This window comes from Pomacea canaliculata, linkage group LG5 (assembly GCF_003073045.1).
Source record: "Pomacea canaliculata isolate SZHN2017 linkage group LG5, ASM307304v1, whole genome shotgun sequence".
Taxonomy (NCBI): Eukaryota; Metazoa; Mollusca; class Gastropoda; order Architaenioglossa; family Ampullariidae; genus Pomacea; species Pomacea canaliculata.
Genome location: NC_037594.1, coordinates 34,021,126 through 34,039,099, shown reverse-complemented (window position 1 = coordinate 34,039,099; position 17,974 = coordinate 34,021,126). Strand labels below are relative to the sequence as shown.

The window sequence follows — 17,974 nt, the reverse complement described above, 5'->3', positions numbered from 1 at the left end:
GCTTTATCATTCATCAAGTTATTACATCAGTGTCTGCAGAAAATACACAGCAGCGCACACATCTCTAAACATTCTTTGAGCAGAGAATGACCACCATCTACACATTGTAAAGTATTGCTCCACTGTTTGACCCCTATTTTCATCATATGATTGAGACTAACGCTTAGTTACGCAGCTGTCTATATAGTCTGAATCAGGGTAAAGGGGTGGGATGTAAGGTGATCATGAGTTGAACCAAGTTAAAAAATTTTCTAACAATTCTTATCATAAAGTCAGGTGGCGAGATTAAGAAACACTCACACAACTGTAGTGCACATGGATAGTTCAGTGTTATGTTGCAGAACCCAAGGGACAGACAAAGGGAGGGACTGGTGCATTCTTTTCTGATGTGAAGTACCAACTCCACTTTCTTAATGCTCATATATTGGAATCAAATCAATTTATTGATACACATAATGTTTATAAATATTTTAATAAAGATTCACTTTCTCCCTGACATGACAGAGTCTGGAATATCGTTCTGCTTACATGTAGCAGCAGCCAGTAGTTTATTTCCGAGTGGGTTAAGGGAGAATATACAACACTTGATCTCACCCTAAGAAACACATTCACTTGAAAACCAACATTTTAACACTCCATGTTATGCTGTAATGAGCTTTGATAATCACTATCTTAAAAAAAAACCCAACAAGTTGGAATCAAAGTTAAGGATAAAAAGAGGCTTAAAGAATGCCAGGCAAACTTAACTGTCTTGGATACAATGGAAAAAACCTGCTCAAAATATTACATTAATGACAGACATAGACAGCAAGATAATGGAAAAAAGTAAAGCACATTTTTCTGGTAATGATAAATTAATCTTACTACTTAAACAATGAAACTGCGCATATAAATCTCAGTCTCTGATGCGAGTAAATGAGTCTCAAGTGGTTCATATTTATGCTCTTGGCAGCCAAAGGCTAGTATTGTCTTTTTTTTTTTTGAAAAAAAAATTTGCTTAACAAGGGCACTGGGGCATGTACTTTATCCCCCACGATTATACATAAGCTTGCATAGGTTAGTCCAGCTTTAAACTTGAAATTTGTTCAGTGAAGTATCAACTATATTTTAATTCTTTCCAGCCTTGAATAAGGGGGAGATTATAAAAATCAAAGCATACAATATTTGGCAACATCTACCATGCCAGACAAGAACACGTCAAAGCATTAATTAACTGACTGATAATGAGTTAATCAGTGTCTTTATTATCGATAAGGAATTCTCCTCTGCTTAACGGTTCTGTCTTATTTCCTCATACACTGGAATATGGGGAAGGGGTCTCTGGAGATGAAGGAAGTGGCAGTCAGATCTTGAATATTTGTTGGTGGTAACAGGAAGCCTAGATTTTGTTACATCTGGGCAGATAAGATGCCAGAAGAGGCTATCTAGGGGTCTTTGAGCTTTTGATAGCTTTTTGCATTTCTCTGTTTTATTTTGATCATTATAAACTCAAAAATAGTCCTTAAGTCTGTGTATTGACTATGTGATAGCAGACTCCACATTAGGCAAGAGTTATTGAGAATATTTTTATTATGCTGACTGCACTTTCTAATGAAACGCTAAAAATGTCTTGCCTGCTTTTTCCACAATGCCCAATAATTTGGGCTGAAGTTATGTTTCAGAGTCACCAAGGTGGTGAGATACATACTAGAGGCAATAATGCCTCAGAGATGAGGTATGGATTAAAGACAAAACAGAATCATCTAAGACACTGAAAGGGAAAGATCCCAGAACAGATAAATTAAAGGATCCACATGTGAAAGCATCCAGTTCACACTGACAGCCCTTCATGATGGCCCTAAGGCCTGTAACAGGGACAGTTAAAGCAACATTAGAGTCTGTCATAGGCAACCAAGTTCTGTTGATCCACAATTATCTGCAGCAATGATGACTGGCTTATCATTAAAAAGTCAGCCTGGGTAGTGAGGCACAAAAAGTACCACAAAAGTGGAAAATTAATGCCTATTCATCACGAAATATTGACTAAAATAAGCGGCATATCATCCACATAGACTTTCATGCACAACATTTCACCAGAAAATTGTATGCCAACTCATTCTCCCCTTTAGGAATATTTTTAAAAGGTTAAAAAATGTAACAATAGCATCTAAATGTACATTGGACTTAGTTTTAAAACTGATTATTGTGGCAGTATCAATACAAGTACAAAGTGCTCTATATGTTTTGTGAAAACATATTTTAACAAGTATATTAAAACAAAAAAAAAACAAAACCAGGCCAAGATGGAAATGGTATGACAAACTGACAGGCACAAACCCTAAGCAAGCCAAAAGTCTAGATATGCTATGATCTAAAGGCCAATTTGAAGCATTCAGCACTTGTGACGCCCGTTGCAGCATCGTCAACAAAACTCTCACTTCTCTCACATTGCTTTGATTTTCATCATCTTCATTTTTGGCTGCTTCTTCTTCATGTCACGACGACTCTCCCGCTCCTGTGACAGAAGATTCTGTAGTTAACAGCTTGAAGACAAAACAGGGTCAAGACAGCCGATCAGTTTTACCATCTTTGGGTACTGCTTTAAGGGTAGACACCGGTCAAAAAAAAAAAAGTTTTTTGTTTCATGGGATAGCGCGGATTTTTTTGTATCAGCTATTTAGCCCTTGAATGAAGTTTCAAAAAATGGTTTTACTGCACTCGTCGCGCTATCGGTTGCCATGGAAACAATCCAAAATGGCGCCCAAACAAACATTTTTAACTTCGTTCAATTTTGTGAGTAGACTCAAAATTCTGTTTGAAATAGTTACCTAAAAGGAAGATCTACAATTCTATGACGGGATTTTGCAAAATCGGCTTATTTTTTTTTATGAATTTTTTTGTAAAACACTGTGTTCCTAAGACTAAAAAAAAAGATAGTCTCTATGGAAAACGAAAAAATTGAAAAGAATTTAAAGCAACGGTCAAGTAAACAAGCTTGCTAAAACAAGAAACTGAAAAGCAAAGAGAAAAAACTCTCCCTGAAATGCTTTAAATTATAGCCATGGTTATAGCATTTGAAATTTTTCCTGCTGAAAAAATGCCCTGTCACTAGATGGAGAAAGGGTATAGATTAATACAGGAAATGCAATTACTTATTAGATATAAAAAAAGCATGATGGTAATTGTGTTTATAAAATGCAGTTTTGTTAAGAATAACTGAAATTTAGCAGCTGATGAAGGATGAATTACCTCTGTGTCTCTACCAGCTTGGTGCTTGATCAGGGAATCTAGATAGCATCTTCATTCATCAGACGCTCTCTGTCAGCACGAATCTTCTCCTCACGACGCTGCTGGGCAGCTTCCTGGCGCTGACCATGGGCAGCCTTCAGGAACAGCTCCTGCACTTTCTGACGCTTCTTTTCAGCCTTGCTGCGTGCCTACCCAATTAGATATTTTGATTGTATTCATCAAAATTATCACTTGCATCTAAAAGCCAGGTGGTTTCTAGCAAGGCACAAAAAAATAATAACATTGCATTTCCACAAAATTACCAGCAGCCTAGTAATACCTCTTTCTACTGGTTTTTTGGTTTGTTTCAGTTGATAAAATATTTTCAAGGCACTATGATTGGTTATCACCAAGGAAGGGTTTATTGGAATGGCTTTAACCTTGAAATATATAAGCAGAGGTTAATAGCTTCTTATTATAGCTTCTTCAACAAAACTGTCCTACAAACATGTTCATGTCATTGTGCTGATAGTCGACAAAGCATCCTTACCTCCTTGCTCAGCTGGAAGCGGGAGACTTTGTCTATACAGTAGAAAACCAACTGAAGCAGAGGTTTAAATCCTTCCATGTCTGATGGTTTGCACATTCCCTTGCTGCCCACTGAAATATGAGTGAATTTGAAATCACTATTGATAATTTCTACAATGTGTAATAATCCATGATATAAATACTACACAATATCTAGTGAACAAAAAAGACAATTATGTTGGTAAAAGCATGTTTATAACTTTGTACAGCTTTCATCCTGTCAATCACCTTATACGTGAACAACATAATGATGAGGTACAAGAGTAAAAAGTAATGGACGAAGGTATGAAGGGATGGTGTAAACAATGTAAGATGGAGTCATGATGGTTGGCATGACAGTATTGCCAGGGAGTTAAGAAAAGTAATTCAGGGACAGTACTTTGTGAACAGATATGTTTTCAGATATGCCATCAGCCTTCAATACTAGTCACTACCATTGCACTGGGTAGCCAAATGTAAATTTTCTAGCCCTTTGCTGGTCTTATTTCATATTTATCTTTGATAGTCAAGCCCATTTCAAAACCCATTCACTCTATGCTTTCACTCTTTCTTTCTAGTGAGATCTGATCGGCATTGTTAAAATTATCACTTTAGATGGTCACTGCAATACTAGTTTGGAGAACATCAACCATTAGTTTTTAAGTTCCGCACCACCAACTAGATTCATCACTTTGTACTTCTTACAGCCATGGCAAAAATGCCTTCAAATTTTTATTTGTTAGCCACAACTACCTGAAGTATGATGGCCTTAACATCATCATCAACGTATAAACAAAAAGACAATGTTGATTTCCAGTTCATTTAGAACAAACATGTTCACTTAAAAAGAATTATATTTCAAAAATTAGCAAAATATTACTTTTAACAAATTTCTTAAAACACTGATTTTTTTAGGGAGAGCAAATTATTTTTTGAAATATACGGACTTTTAAAGTTTTTGATAACTTGCATGTGCTTTCTCTCTCTCATACAACTTACCAGAAAAACAAAAGATAAGCACTGGTTTGACTTGCGGTGGTTTGGTTGGTTGAGTGTCACTGTAATCACAAAAGTAATGTTATAAGTATCACTGCAAACAACTTTTTCATTGAAATGCATTATGCAAGAATAATGAATATACCTTTTTAATTTGCATAGTCTTGCATGGAATGATGAACAAATGGCTTGAAAAGCTTGTTCTAGTGAGAAATCCCTTGCTTTCATGTCAAAGAAGATTTTTAGATTTTATTAAAAGGTTCACCCTCATACTTAAACTAAATGATGTCAGGAAAAAAAAGAAAGAAATTCTTTTTTTTTCTCATATTATTACATTTAGCATAAGCATTTCACTGTCCTGTCTCAAGATCTGCACCGTCCAGAAAAATACAAAATCTTTAAAATGAAAGTTACTCACTCTTGACTCTTAGGACCTGAATACTGGTCTGAAACATGAATGTACTCCACCACATTTTCGTACTTTGTTAGTACCTGGCATACCTGTGATCATTAAAGACAACATTCTTGTAACTACATCTGATCACATACAGACATAAGGAAACAATAAAAAAACACTACATGCATTAAAAAATGAAAAGAATCAACAAGGCATACCACCATTGCACAGGAAATATTATCTCTACAATGGACTCACTTTTTTGTCTAGCATAGCAGACGTAGCCTCTCCACTCTCTGACAGAAGCTGGAAAGACGCCGGTATATCAAATTTCTCTGCACTTTTTTTTTCGGTAAACTGATTCTGTCAAAATATTTCAGATCAAAATAGTTACTTGGTTGCATGCACTCGAGATTTCCAGTATCAATCTCTGCTTTTTAATCTTTCATAAACTCTAAATAAGATTTAACCATAATCGAAATTGTTTCCTGCTGGTAGTGCCGGAGGAAGGGGTTCCTTCTATAGCTTTAGTCTTTAAAACAGACTATTATTCTAACATTGGAATAGTGTCACTAGACCTTGAAGACATCATGTATTTGTATGATTGTCCTAAACTGTCTCTATTATGCATCTAAAGGAATATCCAATTACTTCCAACCACAGCAATACACACACAAAAAATCCCAATAAAAACTGTTATTTACACCTCCAGGGTCAACATCTACTTAAAGTATCCACATGTAATTGTAGGTATTATCACACTTCTAACCCAGCCACATACACACACAAATTAATTTTTCCTTCTAGAATGTGCTACGTCTCAAAAGTTTTCTAGTTATCTCCCCTATAACACAAAAATGAACATCCACATCATAGGTTTGTGTTTGTTGAGAAAAACTTGCACACTATGGCCTTGAGCTTGTTTACCAAATCATAGATGTCCTTGTGGAGGCGAGCTGCAGTCTTCTTTTGTGCAACTGCAAAAACAAACTTGTCCATTTTTCCTTCATCCATGTTGATTCGTATCACCTGAACAAAATAAGCCACTGTTCACAATTTAGCATTTATATCAACCCTTTCTATGCAAGTATATGCATTTGAAAAGTCACAGACAGCAATTAGAAAGTACCAGTGATCATAATGTGCTGCAGAACACTGCACTGGTGATTTTCTGTAAAATTTCTGAAAAGTAAAACCCTGCTTTGAAGTTTTTGAGGTTGGGGGATTTCTGTCTCAAAGTATTCAGATAAACACACATATACATCACAAGCGTAATATTTTGTAAGAATATGCATACACATACACTCACTCCTTCACTCTGCAATGGATGCTGGGGTGCATGGGGGTGAGCTGAATATGAATGGTACAATATATGCTGTGTATGTGCAGTTCTCAATCTTCCACAATATTATGACTGACTGTTTTTTAAGGCATCCCTAAATTCTCTCGCAGGCATTCACACTTCGAAAAGGCAACCCCTTAAAAGTCCATCTGCCAAAAATACTTTGAAACCAGAATAACATTATGACTTAAAAGAAAGAAAAAAACCAACCCATAACTTAAAGAGGTTTTCAATAAAGAAGCCAAGCCACAATGACCTCTCCAAAAACTTCATGAGTTTATGGATTTACTGTGAGTTGCTGGCTCTCAAAAACATTGTTGGCTTTCAGTCTACAGTCTAAAGAATGCGCTAAGGAAGCTATCTGCATGTCTGGCTGTTGGGCGGCAATTGGGACAAGATAAAGAAAAGAATGAAGCTCACTATCTGATCAGATGCAGGCTTGAAAAGTCTCAGTAAGACGTTGACCAGATCTTGTCGCTTGAGGAGTTTCAACTCCACCAGCATTCCTTCCACACACGTGCGACCACTGCACCACAGAGCATAAACGTTCTCCGATTCCTTCATAAGAACATCTGAGGTCGGTTCTTTGCCTGTTCCATCATCACCTGGTACCAACCACACTCTTTAAACTTAGTTTCACTAACAGTATTTCAGTGTAGTAACAAAGTAACAACTGCATGTTTTTAAAGTAAAAGAGTTAGTTTATTCCTTATTTCTCCTTGAGGAGCATAGGGTCAGAGCAAATGTAAAAAATTAAGTATTAATTCTTCACACACTTGCAGATACGAACGTCTTTATAGCTACAGCTTAATCACATTGATTTGGCTGTATTGAGTAAATGATCTATATGCAGTCAAACATTTGACCACTGCTTTCATTTCCATGAGACATCTAAAAACCTTGGAAGCACTTACCAACAATACTAAAATGTGTTTGAAGTAGATCTTTGTGAGCAGTAAGCCAAGTAGTGGCTAGGCGACTGTTCCTTGTCTTTCCTGCCAAGAAATTGAGGAAATAAACTCCAAGGCCAGCTATCATTAGCATCTCCAAGTAAAAGCTGTCCCAATTTGTGCGTAGATGTAGCGGTACCTAACAAAGTAGACAAAGTAACAAAGTAGACACAAATTTAAAAGACCATCCAACAAGTAGCAAATTACCAGGTTGGTGCATGGGTGCAGAAAAGTCAGACACTGTGGTAACAGACATTCTTCAATTTCACCTGTTACCACTATTGAGAAACTGTAACAAATGTAACAAATAGATGTGAAACTCAGATGTATAAAGAAATAATAGATTCACTCATAAACACTCATAGAATTCTCACTTTTGCCATTTGTAGATCAGGCAGCTTCTCTGAGCTCTTGACGGTTGAGCCCTTTTCTTTGTCAAAGTTTTCAAACTCCTCCTCATCTTGCAAGTGTTCAAACTCATCATCTGCCTGTTACAAAAAAACTAATTTATAACTGTGCTACTTTTTCAATCACTACTACTTACATACACACAAAAATTATTCCTAATGACCACAGTCAGCGAAGAAGTGTATTGAACAGCTCTGCTGAACATTATTTAAGTGAATTATAGGTGATTATAATTATTCATTGTGTTATGGGTAGAATTGATGAATTTGAAATATAGCTTCATACAAAGAGTTCCAAAGTAAATAACTACAGTCAATACAGTTAGAGCCTGTATTATCAGATTATCAGCAGGCTACAGAAATGATAGATCAAACAATTAAGTGAACTGTAACAATCCAAATTCTAGCAAAACTGTTTACTACATTGACTAGACAGAGTGGTATTATCCTCACTCAGCCAAAAGCATTTTTCTTTTGTTTTGTACATACTAATACATACTAAATATATTTTAATGAGGGAGACCATCACACTTCAGTAATGCACCTTGGCATTATAAGTACCTTTTGGCTATTTTATATTTGGAAATTAGGTAAAACAATCTGAGCAATTTAAATCCTTTTGTGACTTATTTATTCAAGAAATCAAGTCAGAAAAGTTACTTATCACATCTAGTAAACATTTTATAGGTAATTTTACTAAGTGCTGCCAAGAAAACTCTAGTCTCCTCTTTGGATAATAGCCTACTGTTTTATACCTCAACAATGCCATCTTCTTCATCCTCATCTTCAAAACCAGCATCTCCTTGCTCTACTTCAGCCTCTTTAGGTGCTTGAGTTGCCTCAGTATCCACAGCCTTCTCTTCTTTTTCTGTAGAAAAACACAAACGAACAAACTGATTGTTGACCAAGGTTTGTGTTAACAAATGCACTGATACACAAGCATCAAACAAGAAATGCATAAGTTCAGGTTTATTGAGAACAGTTTCCAAAAATAATCTTAGAATTTTAGGTAAAACTGTTAACTCCATATACTACTCTGACTTAACCACTGTATATGGGGTCAAATCAGAGCATTACTTGGGATTAACCAGTTTTACACAAAATGACAAGCATGAGTAGCTTGTCAAAGGAAGTTTCTTAACATATAACAGATGCCCAACCCATATAGGTTCTTTCCTTTTCCATTCTGATAACCACTTCTATTGCTGAATGAGAACATAACTTGCTCTGACCTTCTGCATTCTGCATTCAGCAAATTCAGAATTACAAGCAGTAAAATGCAAAGTTACACTAACATTCAATTCTAACAGCATAATTTAGAACCTTATTCAAGATAAAACAGCTGTAATTCAAGGTTTGAAACATGTATTCTTTATTTTCCTAAACATTAACCCACTTCACGAACACACCATTAGCAGACTGCTGCTAGAATGTTCTGAATGAATAATGCTCTATATTTTTTCAACATATCCAAACAACAGAAATTCAAGCTGATGCTAGCTTGAATTGCTTACATCTATTATAAACTACACATCTTTTTCCTTAACATTCAAATCAGAAATTAATATTACAACTTGACACGTATTTATTTATTGAGCGAACTGAACTCATGATTTAAGTGCATGTTTGAATTACAAATGACAGGGGTTCACAACTCACTGCTCCAAATTTGTAATAATATGCCTGCAAAATATTGTTATATACAGTGTTTAACAAAAATTGTATTTAACAATAAATTCTCAAATTGTCTACCTTCTTCCTCATCAAATTCTTCAAACTCAGCGAAGTCATTATCTTCTACAAAGCTACGAGGGCTGCCACATTTGACTAGCACAGAAAGTGCTCCTAGCATCAGCCACAGCAAAAGCAGCCACCTCATTTTGCTGCACAAAAGAACACAGTAAACATAAATAATTATAACCTATGGCCACTTTCATTTTCCTCTGATTATTTTCTATCTTTTTAAATTTTCTAGAATATATAAAGAAAGTTATCTTCCAAATATCTAAGACACATTGATAACTTTAAGCAAATTTAGTCATATGAGAAAGAAAAAAAATATTAAAAAGTCTAGATTAAGGAGGTCATTAATTCCCTTGACAGCCCCAAGTTTATTATATAGATTATATCAGTAATGGGTGGGTATTAAGTTGCAATTACTGATATAATCAGCACTGTAACTGGTGACAGTAAAAGGCTAAACAAAATGTTGGTAAATCTTCATTGCGCAGACCGTTTTGTTAAAAAAAATCATGTTTATGTTTCATAATAGTTTTAATGCTGCAAATGCAAAATGTGAACCTGCAACAAAATTTTAAAATGTGTAATAAACCAGAGAAGGGGCAAAAGATTATCCTACAGTTTATAAGTCAGCAATAAGGCATCCTCAGAAAGAACAGAAAATATTTTGTACCAGCAAAATAAGAGTAAGATCATTTCACATTTGAAAATACTGTCAATAACTCATACTAATATGCGAGCAGCTTATAGTCTACTGCAAAGCAGCCAAAATGTGAAAATTATAAAACTTGAATTAGTTTATTATTTACTGTATCAAAACACAGTATTACTTTCAGAACATATTTGAAAGTAAACATACACACAGCTAATGTTTACCAATAGAATGAATTCATTAAAAATGCTTTAAAATGGATTTTAAATACCACGAAAACAAAATTTCGTTGTGACGGTAAACTACTAAAATTACTCCCCCCTTTAGAGATCATATATTTGCCATCCATAAAACTTGGAATTGAATAAACTTAAGTGTGGTAATCAGATAATTAATAAGACGATTAATAAGTACGCAGTTTTCAGGTAATATTCATTAATAAATTACATTCAACAAGAATGACGATATCAAAATCGACATGTGATATTGTCACAAGATGATAGATGCACGCGTGATAAGTTAGGACTTCAGAACGCTCGGTTATCTAAGTTCCTCGATGTGATCAACACTTTTAAGCGAAAAGCAATATGACCAAATTAGAAACCTGGTTTAAAGAGTAACGTAAGTTCGCAGTAAGTGAGAATAAATAAAAAGATATTAAAAATAAAGCCATGCCTTCGTTAAGGTCGAGCCTTTTGAACTTTGTCACAAGAGAGTTACATATGCGAAAGTGCTGTCCCTTTAGTGTGGCTTTTAGTGCAAATCCATCACAAAGTAACTTTTTTCACTGAGAAAGAAAAGGGGTATACTTTTGCTGCTGTATAACGAATACGTTTTTCCTATTGTAAGTGTGCTCAACGGAAGATTGAGCGGATAAGGAAACGAATAGCTGAGTGTGTTCTAGCGTTTGAGACAGCTCGATACCCGACGTATCACACAGAACTCGACTGATGAACGGAATTCTTTCTTTCTTTCTTTTTTGATAGCAGACTGAATCAATGAATTAATGTTAATGATTGCACAGACTTAGTGCCTGCTATGGGATTTCACTTTGTTGGATGGTAGGAAAACTACATTTACTGTGCCCTGCCGGCAGATCAGTGGAAAGATGTATGCAGAATGTACATTTAATTAGTCTGGAAGCAGGTAAAAACTGCATGGCTGCTATATGGTCGTCAGTACTGATCGACCATCTTCAGCCACACGAGGTGCTTTTCTCATCACTGCCTAACCAACTCCGAGGTTGCATATGGTTTCTCCGTCGGCGCTGCGCCAAAGATATTCACAACTGTCTTTGTGGTGCCCCTGCGACTCAAAACAGAGGGGTGGAGTGGGAGATAGAAAATCATGTCACTGAGCCGGGGTTAAAAATATCAGCACTTTTAATGAGGAAAGGCATAATGCAAATGAATAAACTCAATCTGCCAATTACAAATACGGTTAATGCTTCTGTTTAGATTTGTGACTTGACATTTCTATAGTTGCTTTGTCTGAATGCTGAATTTTATGTTTTTAGTTTAGTTTATTCCTTAATTTACCTCACCCCCGGACTCGGTTTTGGGCAGCCCACTCCCCTCTGGTATCAGCTGGTTTGCGCAGGGTGTGTCCTATCCACCCCATTTGCTCTTTTTGATATCATGGCTAGTGGCATTCTGGTTAGTTCTTTTCCACAGGCTGCTGTTGGAGATCTTTTCAGGCCATCTTATTCCCAGATTATGGCGTTGGCATCGTTTGGTAAAGGTCTGGAGCTTGTTGTTGTGTTTGTCACTCTCCAGGTTTCAGAAACATACAGTAGGACTGCCTTCACACTGGTGTTGAAGATGCGAGTCTTATTGCTGAAGGATAATACTCGGGAGTTCCAGATGGGGAGTAGGCTGTTGAAAGCATGCCTGGCTTTGTTGATGCGGCTTTTGATGTCATCGTCCGCTCCACCGTCCTTGTTGACAATGCTCCCCAGATACACAAAGCGATCTGTTTCCAGGATGTTCTCTCCTTGAAGTTGAATTGGGAGTTCCTGCTTGTTGTTGATTCTCATCACTTCTATATGTTTTTACTGTATATATAAATGTATTTTTATTTGTACTTTAAATTGTATGTTTTCAAATTTACATGTTAGATTCTGGAAAGAAATGGATGTACAGAAGTTCGTGGGTTATTTTAAAAGGTTATCATTTTATCAATTATTTAATGTGGTTTTTGTCTAATATTTCTTTCTAGTAATATCAATGGTAATATACAGTTGAGAAATAAACAAAAATACAATATAAATTTAAAAAATACCCCTGCAGAATATGTCCCCATTCCTCATCCTCATCATTCCTAACGCCATTCTTAATAACAATTAGTATAACAATAATTATAACAGTATAACAATCAGTATTTATGATGCACACAGCACACACTCATGGCAGTGGCGCCTATGAAACCCAAATAAGTCTCATGCATTCCAACGTAGCTACACCAACACAAAAACAGACTTATCACACCCAGTCACCTTCCACACAGGGCAAGTCAACCGACAGACCGACCTAGAACAGCTTTCAGTTAAACATAACAACACTGACAGAAAAAAAAACTTGTCTAAGTTGGGATTGGTATGTGTCGGGACGGGCAAATACTTAACTGTGTCGGGACGGGCAAATACTTGTGGAAAAAACAAAGGAAGGTCTTACAAAAGGTTTTTAGATGTGATGTCTGCAGTATCTAAACACAGGGCAGAGAAAGGTAGATTGTTTGGGACAACAGATGAGAGAAGTAAGACTGTCCCTCTGTCATGGAGCCTGGGTGACAGATGCCACTTCTCTGTGTCAAAATTTGTCTCTAGTCATCAAAAGCGTGTAAAACATTGGAGTCAACAACTCTGGACAAGCATATCTCAAAGCAGGAAACAGGTGGTTTGTTGAACCCCGTGCGACTTCTTTCTTATCTACAAACACATCATCTTCCTCCTTCCCTCACGCTTCTCTCTTTTATATTGCTCTCTCTCTCCACTCTCTATCCTCTCCTCGCTTTCTTGTTCTCTTGTGTAAAAATCACTGTTAAAAAGGATGGAAGTCAAAGAAAGTAATAAATGTAAAAATCTTATAAATGTGTCTTCTGGACTTATTTCTACTCATTGCAAGAAACATACACAATATATGGCTTCTTGAGCAGAGATGGGGATGCTGGGTGTGAAAACGCTGAATAAAAACTTTTAGAGAGATTTCAGAAATCTTGAAGAAACGGCGAACAATGTATTGTAATTTTCAGCACGAATTCCAGATATGTTTGTCCAACCAATCCATGTCTTCAAGAACTGTTGTGTAGAGACCCGGATGTCATTTGAAGTAGCTGGAGAAAGGCAATTATAGTTTGAAGTCGACACTGCCGATACGCAGATCTCAAATCTAAGATGTCAATAGTGAAGCTCCTTGAGCTAATGACATAAGGTGATGTGACGTCAAAGTAAGGTGACGACAAAAAGGAAAAAGAGCAGACGACAGCGTGTCAGAGAAAGGAGCACCAACATGGCCGTGGCCATTGCTCTAGTTGCGCACCTGCTGACGGTTCCTGCTTTTATTTGAGTGCTGGACGGTTGTCATCAGTCCACAACACCACACCACTCGGTTACAGTTGGACAAACATTTTTCAGACTTTCGGATCTCAATCGACTTTCCCGTTATAACAAATCTCATTCCGGTAAGAGAGAGGTTGTTGTCAGCATAGAACCTCAAGAGGCTCCAGGCCTTTTATGAGGGCGTTCCCATGACTAGTCAGACAGTATTACTTATTATTATTATATTACCAATAAGTCGTTTGCTTAGGTACTAATCATTTGATTAACCATTAATCATGTAATTAGAGGGTACTGTATCCTGCATGACGGCGAAATATATTTTAACTCGACCTATGAGTGTTCTTGCAGATGTGGACTGTCGTAGTGAGTTGTGATCACTGGTGTGAATCCCAGCCAAGTAACAACACAATAAGCGAGAGGTGTGTTTACATTTGCATGAGACTGGCTGAGAGAAATGCACTCTTATAACAACTTGTATAGTGACTGAGTAATCTTAGCCACCGCCTTTGGACTTTGACCTAACTCGTTCTAGAGCATTGCTCTTTCTTTCTTTACATTGATTATGGTGTCTTCTGTAGTCTTGTGTTTTTGGTTGTCTTAACTTTGTTTTCAGTTGTTCTATGGGTGTATCAAGTCGCTTCCACCTAGAGACCAGTTCTTCCACTAACGGTCTCTGCAGCCTATGACTAGCCCGTCATGTCCGAGTTGTTTTTGTTTGATATTTTATCTCCATTTCCCTGCAGTTATTTCTTGTTTGTTTTATTATATATATATTTTTTTTTATCTACGATCTCTTCTTTATCTACTGGATTACAGGAGGTCGACTTCACTCCCAGTATATGTATTCCCCTTTTTGCTCCATGGATCTTCTCAACTACATCTTGATAACTCATTCTTCCTGCGTTTCAGAAATGACGATTGCGTCAGTTGTTGTTGTCTCTCTCGACCACAGGAAAAGGAGGTATGAAATTGTATTACTACTACATAAATATTGCTCATAAACCTTTATATTTCAAGGAGTGTCAAACAGTGTAACACTTTCATGAGAGTTGCATGAACCTTTAGCTAGTGGCAGGTTTTGATTTTTTTTAAATTTTTTTTAAGAAAAGTCCTCAAATCCGCGTTTATGAGTTCTGACTGCCCCGGCGTCCTGTAGGAAAGGTCAGAGTACTTTACCCCGCAGTAAGAGTGCACGGAATGTAATCAAGATATGTATCTCTCGGTGGTCGACTTGCCAAACCTACTGCACACCGATGTTTGTGTGTGTTGGGGGCTCTTTCTTTTATTTATAACTTTTTGAGGGAATGAATGACATTTTCGTCCTCTAATGTCTCTTGCCGAGCCACGATTTAACTTTCATAGTTCACATCCATCTGCCGCAGGAGGTTGTATTTTGTTTAAATGACAGTTGAGTTGAATATTTTTACAGCATTTCCTAAGATCTCAGAGAGTTCTCCGGATACACCCCAACGAAGATCACCCAGCACAAAAAAAGTGTTGAATGCATTACACCCGTTTACACCCATCAGACCAAAAAAAAAAAAGTGCTTGAAAACATTTTGTCAACAACCTTCAAGGACACACACACACACGGACTAGATTCCAGAGAAAAAGAGATAGTTCGCTATTTTTTTTAAGTTTCTGTGTTTGTGTAATTTTTTCCATTCCAGTGTTGCAGTTACATGTGAAGGTTTCCCGCTGGTATAGTGATGATGCTTGCCGGCTTGTCAAATAACGAGGCCGCTCACTCACAAACTTTCTGAAATAAAGGTCTGTCGGTTCATTCTTATTTTTAAAGTATTTTTGACTCACACGTTCCTGTCTCCCCACAATATCTCGCGTCTAGACAAACTAAACAAGCTAAATCATGTTCGAGAATAATTTTACATAAACACAGCTAGAGCTTATCCATACATCCTCGTATGAAAAAAATAAGATAATAAAAACAATGAAGCAAATGTTATAGTTTAGTTTTATGGGATTATGTGAGATTATGTTGATACCACGCATGCTAACATTTTCAGTCTAACCAGATATATGGCGGTCTCCCTGTCTCGCATTGCTAGAGGAGCAGACAGCAACATGGAGAATCACTTTTTCCAATTTACTGCCCACTTGGAAAGGTCACCCGTGTACACTGGAGTTTAAGTGTACATATCATGACTCATACCAGGAGACGAATGTTGTGTTCCTACAAGTGAATTAAAAGGAACACTTGGAGAAGCAGAAGCGAAAAGAGAGCGGTACTACTGTCACAACCGTTACAATCACACCCAGTCCTCTGTCCACAGTTGCTCTTGTGATGTACTCACCCCAGCTTTCTTTCTTCAGACAAAATAATACTTTGCTACCCGCCACACTCAAACCTGCGGAAAACCCCAAAGCTTAATTTAGAAGTTAGTCACAGTATTGATATAAATATTTACACAGTGATAACCAACATCAAACTGTCTCGTTCCCACCTGAACTTTGTAATGTTCGTTCAGATAAAAGTTCGACGCCCACTACTAAATAAAATTTTTAACTCAGTCCCCAAACAGAAACAACACCCGTGTGTACATAGATACTTCTTTTTATTTCCTTTGATCACGAAGACTGAACCGGGAGAGTGTGTTCAGGAGGGTGTGGAGAGGAGTGGGGAGGGAGCGTTACGTGAGTCGTTATCTCACATCACCCAACCCTCCCCCTTATTTTTGTGTTGTTTGCTGCTGTGCGTGCGCGCGTGCACAGACCAGGCGCGCCTGCGTTGCCAAAAGAGAAGATCGGCCTGTAGTGGTGTTCACTGTGGCTGTGAGCAGTCAGCGTGACAGTGTGGACGTGTCGTGAGCAGAACAGGTGCACCGTGTAGGACGGTGACGCGACGTGTGGTGGGACCATGTGCGTCACACTCACCATGGAGCGACGGCGGCCGCAGGTTGTTGTGTTCTTCTTCCTTTTTGTGGGTCACGTCTGCGCAGGTTAGTACGAGTTGCAGTGGAAGGAGCTGCTGTGCTTGATCGTGTCTGTGTGTGTGTGTGCAGCGTGTGAAGACGATGAGTGGTGTGCGGCTGCTGTCCCCGTATGTAATGACTGGCCACGTCTGCGTCATCTGACCTACGACCTTCCGCTCTCTCTTTCTCTTTCTCTCTCTCTGTGTAATGGCGATGAGGAAACATTAACATGAAGACACTGCTTGTTATTTCGATTGCCAGGTGTCGTTAACATGTCAACGTTTATCTGTGTCCGCATTTTTTTTAAATGTCGACGTTTATATGTTTGTGTGTGTGTGTGTCCGCATGTTTATGAATGCATGAGGGATCGAAAGACAGATCAATATAGCTGTGTGTTAGTGTGTGTGTGTGTAGGAATGAGAGAAAGAATTCTGTAGGCGTGCAAGAAGTCGGGGTAATGAAAGACGGATGTCATAACAGGGAAGAGTCAAGGGCAGACACAGGGTAGTGCATGAGGTAGCGCTGTGTCGGCGCCAGTAGCAAGCCGGGTGTATGAGTACGTACCACCCGTACACGACTCCCTTACCCATGAGTAAAGGTCGAACACCGCTCGCCCATATTCTCGCTGGCGTATTCATGGCACTGCGCTCGGCAAATCTTGCAGGAAGCAGATATCACTCGTGCGAATTGCATCGGAACCTGGCAGATCGCAGACGACCCAGAAAATGAAGGGGTGTGGTGGGGATGGGAGGGAGAACTAAGGGTGGGAGGGACGGCTCGGAGAGGAAAAGGGAGCGGATGGGAGACAACGGAGCATCGATCCAGCCGCATCGACGCTATCTCCAGTGCATTTCATTTCCGCGGTCACTTTCAGACCTCGTCTGCATTCGCTCCATCCTTGTGATGCGAACCTGTGGCGCCCCCTGTGAGCAGTTCACACGATGTCTCGCGCAGTGTCGCTGGCTGTGACGAGGAGAAACGTGCCACGACAGCGACCCGTCATGCCATTCACTGTCTGTGCCGCTGGCTGACCCCGGTGGTGGCAGTCGTGTCCCCCTCGTGTCTGCTGTTCCCAGCAAACGAACGTCTACAAGCGACAGATTATATTTCCATTTTCCTGCTCTTCTTCATTTTAGTTTCCTGCAACGCACATAATTTCTGGTCCTTAATGCCAAATACCGTTCTGGGCATCTGGTTTCAGGGCTGCTGCTTTGTCTTGATAATAGTCTT

General features: G+C 38.2%; 1 protein-coding gene and 1 long non-coding RNA gene across 3 annotated transcripts; one reads left to right on the top strand and one right to left on the bottom strand.

Moving 5' to 3' along the window:
• Positions 1 to 513: 513 nt before the first annotated feature.
• LOC112564723 (coiled-coil domain-containing protein 47-like) lies at positions 514 to 11,029 on the bottom strand. Its single transcript, XM_025239736.1, is given in 13 exon segments — positions 514 to 2,483; positions 3,229 to 3,416; positions 3,758 to 3,867; positions 4,774 to 4,832; positions 5,189 to 5,271; positions 5,426 to 5,530; positions 6,095 to 6,196; positions 6,930 to 7,114; positions 7,424 to 7,598; positions 7,834 to 7,947; positions 8,622 to 8,734; positions 9,619 to 9,749; positions 10,934 to 11,029. Coding segments are annotated over 12 exon segments (1,422 nt in total). The 5' UTR covers positions 9,746 to 9,749; positions 10,934 to 11,029; the 3' UTR covers positions 514 to 2,422.
• A 2,585-nt stretch (positions 11,030 to 13,614) lies between these two features.
• On the top strand, positions 13,615 to 15,560 carry LOC112564953. Of its 2 annotated transcripts, none has more exons than XR_003099300.1 (4): positions 13,615 to 13,936; positions 14,163 to 14,233; positions 14,724 to 14,775; positions 15,485 to 15,560. It is a non-coding gene; the product is annotated as an uncharacterized LOC112564953 (long non-coding RNA). The 2 variants fall into 2 exon arrangements; XR_003099299.1 differs by having other exon boundaries at positions 14,631 to 14,775.
• Positions 15,561 to 17,974: the final 2,414 nt, after the last annotated feature.